The sequence below is a fragment of the Gekko japonicus genome, unplaced genomic scaffold (assembly GCF_001447785.1).
Source record: "Gekko japonicus isolate JY-2015 unplaced genomic scaffold, Gekko_japonicus_V1.1 scaffold1888, whole genome shotgun sequence".
NCBI lineage: Eukaryota > Metazoa > Chordata > Lepidosauria > Squamata > Gekkonidae > Gekko > Gekko japonicus.
Window position 1 is genome coordinate 136,503 of NW_015165302.1, and position 12,818 is coordinate 149,320.

At 46.5% G+C, this 12,818-nt stretch overlaps 1 protein-coding gene across 1 annotated transcript in view; it reads right to left on the reverse strand.

Moving 5' to 3' along the window:
- Positions 1 to 258: 258 nt before the first annotated feature.
- HOXD3 (homeobox D3) overlaps positions 259 to 12,818 on the reverse strand; it is a 52,946-nt gene continuing 40,386 nt past the window's right edge. Inside the window, exons 4-8 of the mRNA XM_015410408.1 lie at positions 6,387 to 6,647; positions 6,099 to 6,348; positions 3,372 to 3,382; positions 2,301 to 2,345; positions 259 to 2,246 (exon numbers count right to left, since the gene is read on the reverse strand). Coding sequence (XP_015265894.1) covers positions 1,551 to 2,246; positions 2,301 to 2,345; positions 3,372 to 3,382; positions 6,099 to 6,348; positions 6,387 to 6,518 — 1,134 coding nt within the window. The 5' untranslated portion in view covers positions 6,519 to 6,647 and the 3' untranslated portion in view covers positions 259 to 1,550. The remainder of the gene's footprint in view (positions 2,247 to 2,300; positions 2,346 to 3,371; positions 3,383 to 6,098; positions 6,349 to 6,386; positions 6,648 to 12,818) is intronic.

A 12,818-nucleotide genomic window follows, 5' to 3' on the forward strand; every position in this document is an offset into this window, starting at 1 on the left:
TTTTACACCAGGATTGTACCAAACGTCTGCTACAGAAGACTATATTAAATATTGATAGAGCTAATTTCCTAGATTGAAAGCCATTCTGAGTATTTCAGAAAAGTTTATTTTTTCCCTACGTCCTACAGCACTCTGTCCTTTGTAGATATTTGATTGTCAATATTTCCTTCAAAGTTTTCTCCCCCCCTCTCTCTCCTTAATCAGCAAAAGTAAGTTTGAATTTCCAGTGACCTGTGTCCAAAATGGATTTATGGTTAACATAAATAAAATGTAAATCATAATTATTTATTCAATGAAATGGACAGTTGCAGTCTGAGTTGCTCTATGGAAATCCAAATTCCGTCTACACCTTTATATTGTTCCTAATCTTGTAAATGTGAACGTTTTGCTATTTTATCTGGGGGAAAACAGACAAAAACAGGGGGGGGGGGTTGCAACTGACAAAAAGTTCTCAGTTTCTCAGTTTGTTTTTTTCCCTGTAGAACAGAATTCAAACAACCCAGAGGTGACAGATTAAGCTAAATGAGAGACACTCCCAACCTGAACAGAGTGTTTTTTAAATTCTAAACAAGCGATCAAAATGGTTCCAAACAATGTGAAATAAATTACTATATTTTTTAGATTTTTAAAAAGGTAAGGGCTCCCTGTATAATGCTCCAGTTTTGTGTTAATTTATGACTTGATTTACAATTTGCTGTTTTACTTAATCCTTACACAAACTACAAACACCAGCCACTGTTACAACTGTTCAAAACTACTCTTTCTATTTCAGACCAAATATACTAAATAGGTGGTGGGGGGGAGATGTATAGCCATCAAAGACCTGAATCAATCTTCCCGAGTTGGGGGAGGGAGGGGGCAGTGAAGAAACTACGGATATCCACATAAATACATTGAAGAAGACCAGGATTAAATAATCAATGATACATAACAAAAACAAAAATAAAAACCCGCTCCTCTTAAAATAATAAATACATCTTATTCAAGTCCAATGCAATCTTTTACATTGCTGAAGAATTTTTTAAAAAATATAAATTAGCTTTTGGGAAATGTCTCCATTTTGGTCCCAATAGACGTAAGCTCCTCTTCAAGAATCGCTTGCTGCTAAAAACTGATAGATTACTATAACTTACCTTCCAGTACATCATTACCAGTTATGACTTCTTTGTGGGTATATGGTCAGGGTGTGTTTTTATTTTATTTTTTTAAGGAGGGGGAAAAAGGATATTGCACTGTCATGCTTCTGAACGGCTAAAAATGTTTAAAAGAACCCTCCACCGAAAGAAAAAAAAATCATCATCATTTTTGTCAACACAGGAGTCGTCACCAAAGAAGAGACAAGATTGTGTTAACTGTTTACTGAGGAGACCCAAAATATAAATCCACTAATACTCAGGCTGCTCAAAAGTAATACTTCAAGGGGGGCGGGAGGGGAGTGAGGTAATTTAAAACATGTCAAAACTTCCTTCCTTTCTCTCTCTCTCTCTTTCTCTCTCTCTGTGTCTCTCACTCTCTCTGTCTGTCTCTTTCTCGGAATCCATTCCAGACTACTACAGGTGCGTCAGTTTGGGGGCTTCCTGAATTCTTCCCTGAGATGTATGATGAGAAGTCAGATCTGTGTAGGTGGGGTGGGGGTCGCAGGGTCCGTGGTGGTGGTTCCCGGGGATCTGGGCCGCGCAGCTGTAGTCCACGCTGGCCGAGGACGGGTGGGAAAGGTGGCCGATGTTGAACATGGGGCCGGAGGCCGGCATGGAGTCGACAAAGTTCCCCCCGACGTAGACGGGGCTGCCCTGGAGGCTGGGGTTGGCGAAGCCGCCGTTGCTCTGCATGGCGTGGTGGTCGTACTCGGCCCCCGGGTACCTCTTCTGCTGGGGCAGGCAGCTGCTGAGCGGCGCCGTGTAGGCGGCCAGGCCGTACATGTTCTGCTGGGACTTGGCGAAGGAGGTGGGCGAGGGGGCGTCGTAGCTGCCGAGGCTGTTGACGGTGGGGAGCTGGCTGGAGTAGGCGACGTGGTTGGGCCCGCTGAGCGGCGGGCTGCGGTCCGGGGACTGGCCCACCGGGGAGTGCAGGATCCCCTTGGCTTTCTGGTCCTTCTTGTACTTCATCCTCCGGTTCTGGAACCAGATCTTGATCTGGCGCTCGGTCAGGCAGAGCGCGTGGGCGATCTCGATCCGGCGACGCCTGGTCAAGTAGCGGTTGAAGTGGAACTCCTTCTCCAGCTCCAGGGTCTGGTAACGGGTGTAGGTCTGACGCCCTCGCTGGTTGGTCGGGAGGCTGAGTTAAAAAACTCGATCCGGAACTCTACGGACGCTTCGACATTCTGGCCCGGGAGGGGTTTTCATGCGCTTATTCGAAAAATCGCTATTCTTCCCCTAGATCCAATCAGGCCATGAAAGCCAACCAGAATGGGTTTGTTTGTTTTTTGTCATAAACGACCCCCCGCCCTTCCAGTCTTTCTATTTCTCCCCATTCGAGGGCAAATCTACAATCCCGTCCCATTACACACACCCCACACCCTCCCCCCCCCAAAAGCTTCCACGCTGAAATCCGGGGTTCAAAGCGAACTGAAATCGAATAAAAGCCATTTCGCTCAAGGCAGAGTTTGTGCGAAACAGCTCTTATTTCACCAATACTGGCACGCCGGAGGGGCTAATGAGGAAGAGGCTAAAGCGAAGGGACACTTCCCCCCGAACTCTCCCCTGCCTGAAAGGGGAGCAGGATTCGATCTCCCACCCTGACGGGAGGAATCCGGGGCTCTGAGAGGCGTTGGATAATGCACTTCCAGTGTGCTTTAGCAATCCTTTGCAGCTGGATTTTCCTGCGTGAAACAGGGAAATCTACTTGCAAACCATTGCTAAGGGGCATTGAAAGTGCCTTATCCAACGCGTGTGGAATTTAAGAGAGACTCGGCTACCGGGGGAGGGGGGGGTTTCTCAGAGGGACAGGAAAGTTACAGTTGGAGATGGGAGAGCTGTAAATCATCGGATTTAATTGGACGAATCGATCGATCCCTGTGACAAAGCTCGGGAAAAAGGGTCCTCTCGCCTGGCCCCAAAGCAGGACGGAGGGCCGGGCCGCGGGACCGCGAGGACAATGGGAGCCAGTCGCTGCTGCTGCTGCTGCGCTCCCCGCCGCCAACGAGAAGGAGCCGAGCCCGTTTTGCCTTTGTTGTCCCCGCGGCTGGGCTCGACCGAAAGCCCGGAGAGAGGAGCAGACTGGGCGGCGTTCCCAGAGGAAAGCGCGGCAGGAGTAACCGAGGCCGGGGCTCTCCTTGGCCCCCCCCTCCCGCCCCCGATCCCAAAGGCGGCAGCCGTTTCCAAGCCGAACCCAAAGGCGGCAGCCGTTTCCAAGACAGGGAAGGCAACAGAGACGTTTGATTCCCCTCCCCCTTTTCTGCCGTTTTAAATAAGGGGAGGAATTGGGGGGGGAGGTATCAATCCATGCCCCTGCCTTCACTTAGTTGCTGCTGCTGCTAAATCCCTTCCCTCCAAGATGGGCCCAAAGGCAGACGTGTTGGGGGAGACACAGCCCCCTTTCTGTAGACCTAGGGTGGGAGTGGGGAAGGCAGACCTAGTTAGAAGAGAACTCTGGACTCACTAAAGGCCACGTTGAAACCAGGGTCTAAAGTTCCACCGGGCTCGTTTTGCTACAAGAAACTAACAGGGTTACCCCACTGGGTCTGTCACCCGGCCCGCCTAGTAAGGGTGACTACTATGCTCCGTGTCCCCAGATCAAAAAGATTTTTTTAAAGAGGCACTTTGAAGCAGTGGGGTCTGATACAAGGCCCGGCCATTATGTCCTCGGGAAGTGTGAAGAGTGGAAATCAGTGACATGCCTCAGGCTCCAGGGGACTGTGATGTTCTAGAAGAAAGGGCATCTTAAAAAGAAGGGACACCTCCTAATAAGGGACATCTGGCTACCTTCTTTGAAAAAACTAACGCCTTGCCTGACTGAAGTCTGAGATGACAAAAGAGAGTATCCTCAGCTTCCCTCCTCCTCTTCCTCTCTTTCTTTCCTTTCCATTCCCCATCCCCAAAGCACAGGCACCTAGTAAGAAGACAGTCCCACGTATTTAACTGAGATTCACTCCCAGGCAAAGCAACTTGGAACCTCTTATTTGTACACAGAAAGTCTCCAAAGAAATGAGCCGCATGGCTTTCAACAGGGCTTCCTTCTAGTCATGTGTTTTCTGTGAGGATGTTCGGGTTTTGAAGCAGTTTGTTGGGAAAATAGGGGGTGGTGGTTTCTGGGGGGACAGGATTGTAATAAGTTTATGTGGTGATTCTTTTCACCTTCTGGCCTGTCCGATTCCTAGAGCTCCAGGCAGGCTTCACTTTTTAAAATAAATTCAGCCAAAGTTGGACAGAAGGAATTGTTTCTACATACTTGCTTGGAATTAGTCTTGTTTTATTTAGCAAATAACTAGCAGCCCTTTTGGTTTCCAAGCACCAGAAACAGTTGTGATAAGGCTGGACCTTTCCGTTGAACCAGCCTACCTTTGTAATTCAGAATGTAAGCTTCAAGGTCACACAGGAGCCTTCCTCAAGCAGAGCATACAATTGTTAAACTTCGGGGTCACAGAAGAATCTTTTAAGGGATCCTGAAAATCTTGCTATTGTAAGGCCTACAATGTATCCTGCTTTCCCAGGTCTGCAAGATTCCAATCCACTTCCTCCACCTTTCAGACCTAGGAGAGCCCAGCCAGTATCTTTTTCACTTGGTTCAGCTTTGGCTGTTCCACCAGCAGAAGAGCCCTGTGTGACTTCAGTGCCTGCCTTAAGATGTTGGCTTTGAACCACAGTGACGTCTCAAGGTCTCAACTGCAAGGGGGTAGTAACCTTGTTTGTCTGTTATGGCAACATAAAACAAAATTCCAGTAGCTTCTGAGAGATTAAACGTTTATTTCAATATGAACTTTCTTCCAGATGCCACTGGACTTTTATGTTGCTACAACAGACGAACTGTGGCTCAGTGGTAGAGTATCTGCTTGGTATGCAGAAGGTCCCAGGTTCAATCCTTAGCATTTCCAGTTAAAGGATTCTTCCTAAGACCTTGGAGACCAGCTACCAGCCCGAGTAGACAGTGCTGATTCTCAGGTACCAACAGTGCAATCCTAAGAACACTTTCTTTGCAGTAAACTCCATTGAATAAGTCTGAGCAGGACCCGCTTAGGATAGCACTGCATGTCAATACACATAAAACTGCCTTGTACTGAATCAGACCCTTGGTCCGTGAAAGTCAGCGGCTCTTCAAGGTCTTAGGGCAGAGGTCTCACACATCACCTACTGCCAGATATTTTAACTGCCAGCTACCAGCCCGAGTAGACAGTGCTGATTCTCAGGTACCAACAGTGCAATCCTAAGAACACTTTCTTTGCAGTAAACTCCATTGAATAAGTCTGAGCAGGACCCGCTTAGGATAGCACTGCATGTCAATACACATATGAACACATAAAACTGCCTTGTACTGAATCAGACCCTTGGTCCGTGAAAGTCAGCGGCTCTTCAAGGTCTTAGGGCAGAGGTCTCACACATCACCTACTGCCAGATATTTTAACTGGAGATACCGAGGACTGAATCTGGGACCTTTTGCAAGCTAAGCAGATGCTCTACCACTGAGCCACACCCCCTCCCATAAGGTATAAGGTTGTTTCATGTGTTCATGGCCTTTTGCAGTTAAATTCAGGTGGGTCTGAAGCAACAGGTGGGTGGGTCTGAAGCAACAGACCAAAGTTCGAGTCCAGTGGCACCCTTAAGACCAACAAAGTTTAATTCTGAGTGTAAACTTCTTCATATACAGATCTCTATATAAGCTTTCCTGGGTATAAGCCTTCCTGTGCATGCACACTTCTTCAGATACAGATCTGAAGAAGTGTGCATGCACAGGAAAGCTTGTACCCAGAATTAAACTTGTTGGACTTAAAGGTGCCACTGGACTCAAACTTGGTGTGTGTGTGTGTGTGGGGGGGGTTGTTTGTTTTGCAGTGAAAGGACACTGTGGTTCCAAGCCAACATCTTCCTTTTTGACTTTATTTTTGCTAAGGGGGTAACGGTCTTCGGGCGGGAAGGCTCAGCGGCCGGCAGAAGTCCCTCTGGTACCTGCAGGGGCGCAGCTGTTTTTCTGCTTGGAGTTCTGGCGGGACTCCTTCATCCAGGGGAAGATCTGCTTGCTGATGGTGGCCGCCGAGCCGCCGGAGGAGGCGTTGGGCCCGCCTTTGCCCTTCTTGGCCGGCCCCGCGTGGATGGGGTTGGCGCTGGGCGGGGAGGGCGAGGGCAGCGCCGGGGGCGGCGCCTGGGCCTGCTGCTGGGCCTGGGGCTGCGGCGCCTGGGCCTGCTGCTGCTGCTGCTGCTGCTGAGGCTCGCCGAGGCCCGGGGGCTGCGTTGGGCGTAGTCGGTGTCGAGGGCCGGCTGGGCGTAAGGCTGCGGCGGGGCCGAGGTGTAGCCGTAGGCGTCGGCCTTGCCGTAGGCGCCGTAGCCGCCGAAGAGCGCCGCGTTGTCGTAGTAGGCGGCCTTCTGCATCTTCTGGGGCTCCGCGCTCGCCGAGGCCTCGGGCGCCCGCTCAGAAAGTGGCCGCCGCCACCCCCCCTCTCAGGCGGCCGCGCCCGCCTCACGTCTCGGGCCTGGGCCAGTCGCTGCCCGCGGAGCCACCTGGGGAGGAGAAAGAGAAGGAGAGAGAAAATGGCGTCACTGGCCGGAAGAGACGCACGCAGAGGGTCATGATACCGCTTTGGATCTCGAGGGAAAGATGAGCTGGGCCTTGTAGATGGAAAACCTGAGCCGCCTGCGAAGACCTAGACTAGAACCTCTCCCCCTGAAGAGCTTTACATACATACAAACATAGATATAGGCTACCCGGCTAAATATAGGGAAAAAAGCAGAAAGACTAACATGGCTACCCATCTTGACTAAATATAGGAAGTATAGCTCTGTCTCTCTGTGTGTATATGTATCCAAACACACCCAGTTAGGGAAGCAAGGGGGGGGGGGATCCACTGGTATTATAGCTCATCTCAAGGCTACAGAGATCAGTTCCCCTGGAGAAAATGGATGCTTTGGAGGGTGGAATCTATGGCACTGTAGACCACTGAGGTCACTCCTTCCCAGGCTCCATCCCCTAATTTTCAGGAGTTTCCCAACCTGAAATTGGCAACCCTACCCCCCCATACCCTGCCGGTGGCCAGGGGGGATCTAGCAACCCTATGTACTGTACTAAATTCCAGTCCTTAGAGACCAACAAGATTTTGGTTTTCAAGAGTCAAATCTCCCTCAGATACAAGTAGGAACAGAGATCCCTTAAGGACTTGGGCTACTAGACTTAAATCTAGATCTGCTGCAGACCAACATGGCTACACTCTGAAATTTGTTTACAGTATTCATAGTCTTCTTTTCTCTCTGAGACTCAGGGGGAATTACCCAGTGCAAGTCAATACGATCAACAGGATGGGCCATTCAATAAACAAAGCAACAGGATTTGGATTGCAGAAATTTGAAACGGGACAAGTTATGCAGTTTTTGAGTGGTGGGAGTTAAACCATGACATCACTTCCCCTTACAGTCTGATGTGGGACCGTCTATACCCTCTTTGGGATTCTACAGCCTTATTCTGCTGCACTGTGTAGAGCAGGTCCTGGGTGGAGATAATAACATTCCAGCTCCTCAAGCATTGGAATGAACTAGGCACGTGCTATCTCTTCACCCTCAAACAAGCTTCACTATGACAACGATACAGTACTTACAGCCATGTGGTTTTGAGCTACATGACCCTACTGGGACCCTCGCCAGCTCTTCCTCACATACCAAAGAACATACACTTGAGAACAAGCTAGACCATAATTTTACACTGGGCTCCCCACCATGCAGAGGAAGTCACCCACAAAGGGCCAATGGCCACATATTTTCGCCTTTGTGAACTCATGCTCAGATCAGTCACCCTCAGTGAGGATGTGAGACCTAATGCCCAAAATCTTAAACTAAAATAAAAATGTAATAAGATACCACAAGACTTCTGTTTATTTCAAGGCTCTCCCAACCCTCCCCACCACATATAATGCGCATAAGACTTCCATGGTTCCTAATGGAGTTGTGACATTGAAATTACTCAGCACAACAAAAGTCACATGCACCATGCACTCCTAGGTGCTGGTTGTCTCTGGTAGCTATTTCCTCATACAACATGGCACATGGTTGGCTCATAACAAGGTTTGCTTCATCTTTATAGTTAATCCTGGACTCTTGATAGACAGCACAACCATACGGAAAGTTACCTACAACAGCAAAAGCGGACATTTTGCTTTCAAATAGCTCGTGTGGGATCATAGGACATGCACTCTCCTGTTTACCCCCCTATCACAAATATTGGAACCCCATTTGACTCCCATCTTCATCATTCCCCCCGCCTCCCAAAACACCATTTGCTGACTTCCATATGGGCATGCAGTTCTGGCAATTCACATACTTTGTTCTCACATGCACTCTCTCTCTGCCCCCACCCCCAAGTCATTGATCATTGACTCATAAACACGTCAATGGTCTTTACCCAACTTTACTGTTCTCTCCTCCAGAAACACATACCAGATCAGTTTCAAGCCGAAGTCCAGTGTGGTACCTTAAAGGCTAATAAAATTTATTCCAGGATAAATTTATGTGAGTCAGTGCTCACTTTCTCAGTTGCATCTGAGGAAGTGAGCTCTAACTCATCATGAAATGGTAGTGTAACAATAACATGTGCCATCTCATGGTGTCTACAGAACCGTGGGTGGTTTTCAAGACGAGACAAGCAGAGGTGGTTTTACATTGTCTTTCTCTGCATAGTAATTCCAGACTATGCTGTAAAGTGCCACTGGACTCTTGTTTTATTTTGCTGCAATGGACTAACATGGCTATTTTATGACATACCAGGCCAGTCATAATGCTGTCCAAAGCAGACACACATTTTTAAGCCCATTGACCTTGATGAATTTAGAACGGTGTAGCTCTACTTAGGATTGCTCTTGTCAGCCTGTTTATTGGTATCCTGCCTTACACAGAATTACTATAAAAATTGGTATCATTCCTTACATACAATTGCTATAGATTATGTACAAGTACTATAGATATCAGTGGGTTTCTCTACCAAGTAACAGATGTTGTGGATCAGGATGCAAAGGGAAGAATACTCCATGGCATGAATATTGTAGACTCACTCCATGGTCTCTCAACCAGGGACAGAAGGTTAGCTTAAATCACTGGGACTGACCCCCAACAAATGTATTTAAAATGACAGTACAAGGGACTATACAATCCAGGATGGCAAAGAGAAAATACTGACACTGTAGGTAGATCTTCCTGTGTGTTGTTTCTGATAATAATTTATTATCTCTGCTTTGTCTGTCCATCAAGATCAGGGAAATTTGTTATCTCTGCTTTTCCCTCACCAGATCAGGGAAATATTTATCACTCTTCCCCTGAAAATGAAGAGTTTTTAAAGGATGACTTTTCAAAACAGTTATCAAATACAACCCTGCCAACATCACAATTTTATTTGGAGGAGAGTGGTACTTGTTAAAAGAGGAAGCCTTTGGCAAGCAACAAAATCCTGTTATACTATACAGTGTTGGCATGTGAAACTGCCCTGGACAAATTGGTAAAAAGGCTGGCAGGTTGAAACAACTGAATTGGTAGTCTACAGTTTATTCCATAAATGTTTTCTTTGGATAAAAATGGGATATAAAATGAAGACTGAATTTCTCTGTATTGCCCATATGATAAATTATTATATTGTTTCACATAAACATTTCTTCACCCTCGATGTTTGATCTCTGTGTCATTTTGGTATAAATATTAACTAACTTTTTTGTTTACTCTCATTTCCCCCCCCCCATTTTCCCCTGCAGGTCACGCATGCGCCTGAGTATTTGTGAGCCCAGAGTGACATGATGGATTGAACCAGAATTGGAACCTGAAAAACCAGAGAAAATTCCATCTCTATTGTAAATCCTGTCTCTTGGTGTTTTGTTTTGTTTTTCCTGGGAAGAAGTTAAAGTGTAACTAAGGGTATTCAATAACTTTCATTTGCAATATAAAGAAGAAATACATAGGTCAGCTACCTTGGTTTTAACAGCCTAAGAGGCATCTTGGAAATATTTCAACCACATCTTCTTGTGGATTATTTTTCACTCAAAATTGGCATAAAGTACAGGGATTAGTTTTCTTTACCAGACTCTTGGGATTGTCTATGGCCATGCAGAAAAGATTCCACCTTCAGATTGTAATAAAATGAGGACATTCCCCCAGATTACTGGTGGTATACTATGCTTTTTGCTCTTTGGTGAATAGAACCCTAAATTCCATGGATGTTGAAGGTAACTTTCCCATTAATGGTGCAGTCTGCCTACCTCTCCTGATTTCTGCCAATTGGGCCAATATTATCTGTTTATTCAGATAATTGTGCCATGGTTTCTCTCCAATAGGGACATGATACAATTTACACCATCATTCTTGCCTTCTCCATTTTATCCTCACAATCACTACTCGGAGAGGCAGGTTAGGATGAGAGAGAGAGGGGGATTCCCCCCCCCCCCCATTCACCCAGCAAGCAGAATGGCAGCATGGGACACCCTAACCACTACAACTCACTGGCTCGATTTGGTATACATTTTGGTATATTAGAACAGAGCTGAGCTTAATGAGTACATTTTTTTACTCAAATGCCACTAGGTCTCTCAGTCTGTAGATGAAGGCATTGCATCAAGGGCACAATAGGTTTATTTACAAGCTAAATCTATGGAAGCCCCTGTTTTAAGATAAGGTTTTCCAAAACACTATGCAATTCTACACAGTCTTAGAAGGGTGTAACTCTTCGGGACCGCACTGTTAGTTTTCCATTTACTATGTTGCTTATTGGATGTTCCATTCTATTGATTGCACTGATACACGCTGTGGAATCCACCTTGAGTCTCAGTGAGAAAGGGGGACTATAAATAATGAAAATGAATAAAATAGGGGCTTTATTATTGGCAGTCGTAAAGAATCTGTTTCTAACACTGCACTGCTGTACAATTTCAAGCAAGACCCAAATGAGGCAAATTTGCCTTTTCCCAGGCAAGTGACAAACAGCATGATCCTACTTGCATTTGCTTAGCAATAAGTTTCACTGAGTTAAGCTTTTGGATCTCAGCCAGCAGCTTGCTCCAGAAAGTGGTTCCGGTGGTTTATACTACGAATGTGGTCTTATTTGCCCAAGTGAACCTAAGGGCACTCCACCACCACCACCCTTCATTTCATTCTATTGTTGCAGCCTACAATCCCAACTATTTGGATACTTAAGTCCTTGATCAAACATCATGGACAATCTGTGGGGAACTGACTGGTTGCCAGTGTGTGTGAATGTTTCCTTCCAAATAAATCAGCTTAGCTTCAGGGAATACCACCATTTCAGTGCTTTATGAACATGATAACACCAAACATCTACTGGTCCCTGTCACTCATCCCCTCCAGAAGAGTGAGCATGGTTTAAGGGCCAAAATTATACCTTATCCTTCATTTCACATTTCTGTCTCCCCAGTAATCATCGATGGAGTTAATGAATAAACTCACCATACAAAATATGTATCATGAAAAGATTCTTAATTTACTGCATTTCCTCCTCGTCTTTTATCTTAATTTATCATCCTCAATTTAGCCTGCAAAGTATCTCAGCTGCTTACGACCACTCTTTGGTTCGCATATTTCTTTCCTGCATCTGTGGGATAGGAGTGGGGAGATGACAAAGAGGTTCTATTTGCTGTCACGTTCTAGGACCCTATACACCCTTTTCTGGAAGTGACACCATTTAACAAAATGGGACTTCATGGCACTGTGGACCTGCTTAGGGGTTGCTCTCTGTATCTCCTAGCAAGTTCCTTTCAGGTTCTCTACAATTATTGAATGCAATAATTATGAAATAACTGGACAAGAGAAAGGGAGCTGCAAGTTTCCCTTATACACTCTAAAGCGTGCTGATGCTCATTTATTCGCTAGTGACAATCTATATTCACAAAGATCAGCCTCCCTGATAGCCTGCACCGAAGGGTGCTTGTGTTTTTTTTTTGTGGGGTATTTTTTTTTTTTGCCAAACCAGCCCAGCGCATCGCTGCACCCCGCTTCATTCACCAAAACCAGGGCTTCCCCAAAGAACACACGAGGTTCTTCATGGAAAATATTCGCTGCAGAAACCGAGAAGCTTTATTTCTTTTCTGAAATACCAACTGCTTGTGAACTCTGCTTGAACCTAAAAAGGAGGCATGGGGCCATAAATCACACGGACAATGTTCTAGTGTTTGGTGGCTCATCTTTTAGATCTCCATCCCACCCACCCACCCCCACACAGGCAAGCACAACGCTTCCCTTCCTTCCTTTCTTTAAAAAGGGTTTGTATGTGGAGGGACCCTTGCATGTTTCACCTTTGTAAGAATATCATATCCTGAAGGCAGTGGTCTTGTTTGGTTGTAGGTAACACCCAGACACACATACTCATCCCCTTGGTGGCTTGGAATGCGCTCGTGCGCACACAAACACACAGAAGCACACAAAGAAGCGCTTCTTTCCCCAAACTGTTTCCAAGCCGAGTGGGAAGCAGCAGAGGCGAATTCCGTCTGTCCAAGGAAACCACAAAGTCTGTGTTTCCAATTCCCTTGCCAAGCTTCTAGGGAGGTTAACCTTGCCTGAACCGCGATGCCATTCGCCAAAGCGTGGGGTCCCTTTGTCCCTTGGCTACTCTCTAGATACTGCGGAGCCTAATCTCTGGAAATCAGACTTGGCTGTGGGGGGGGGGTGGGGGAAAACAAGAGATCAGCCAAAGCC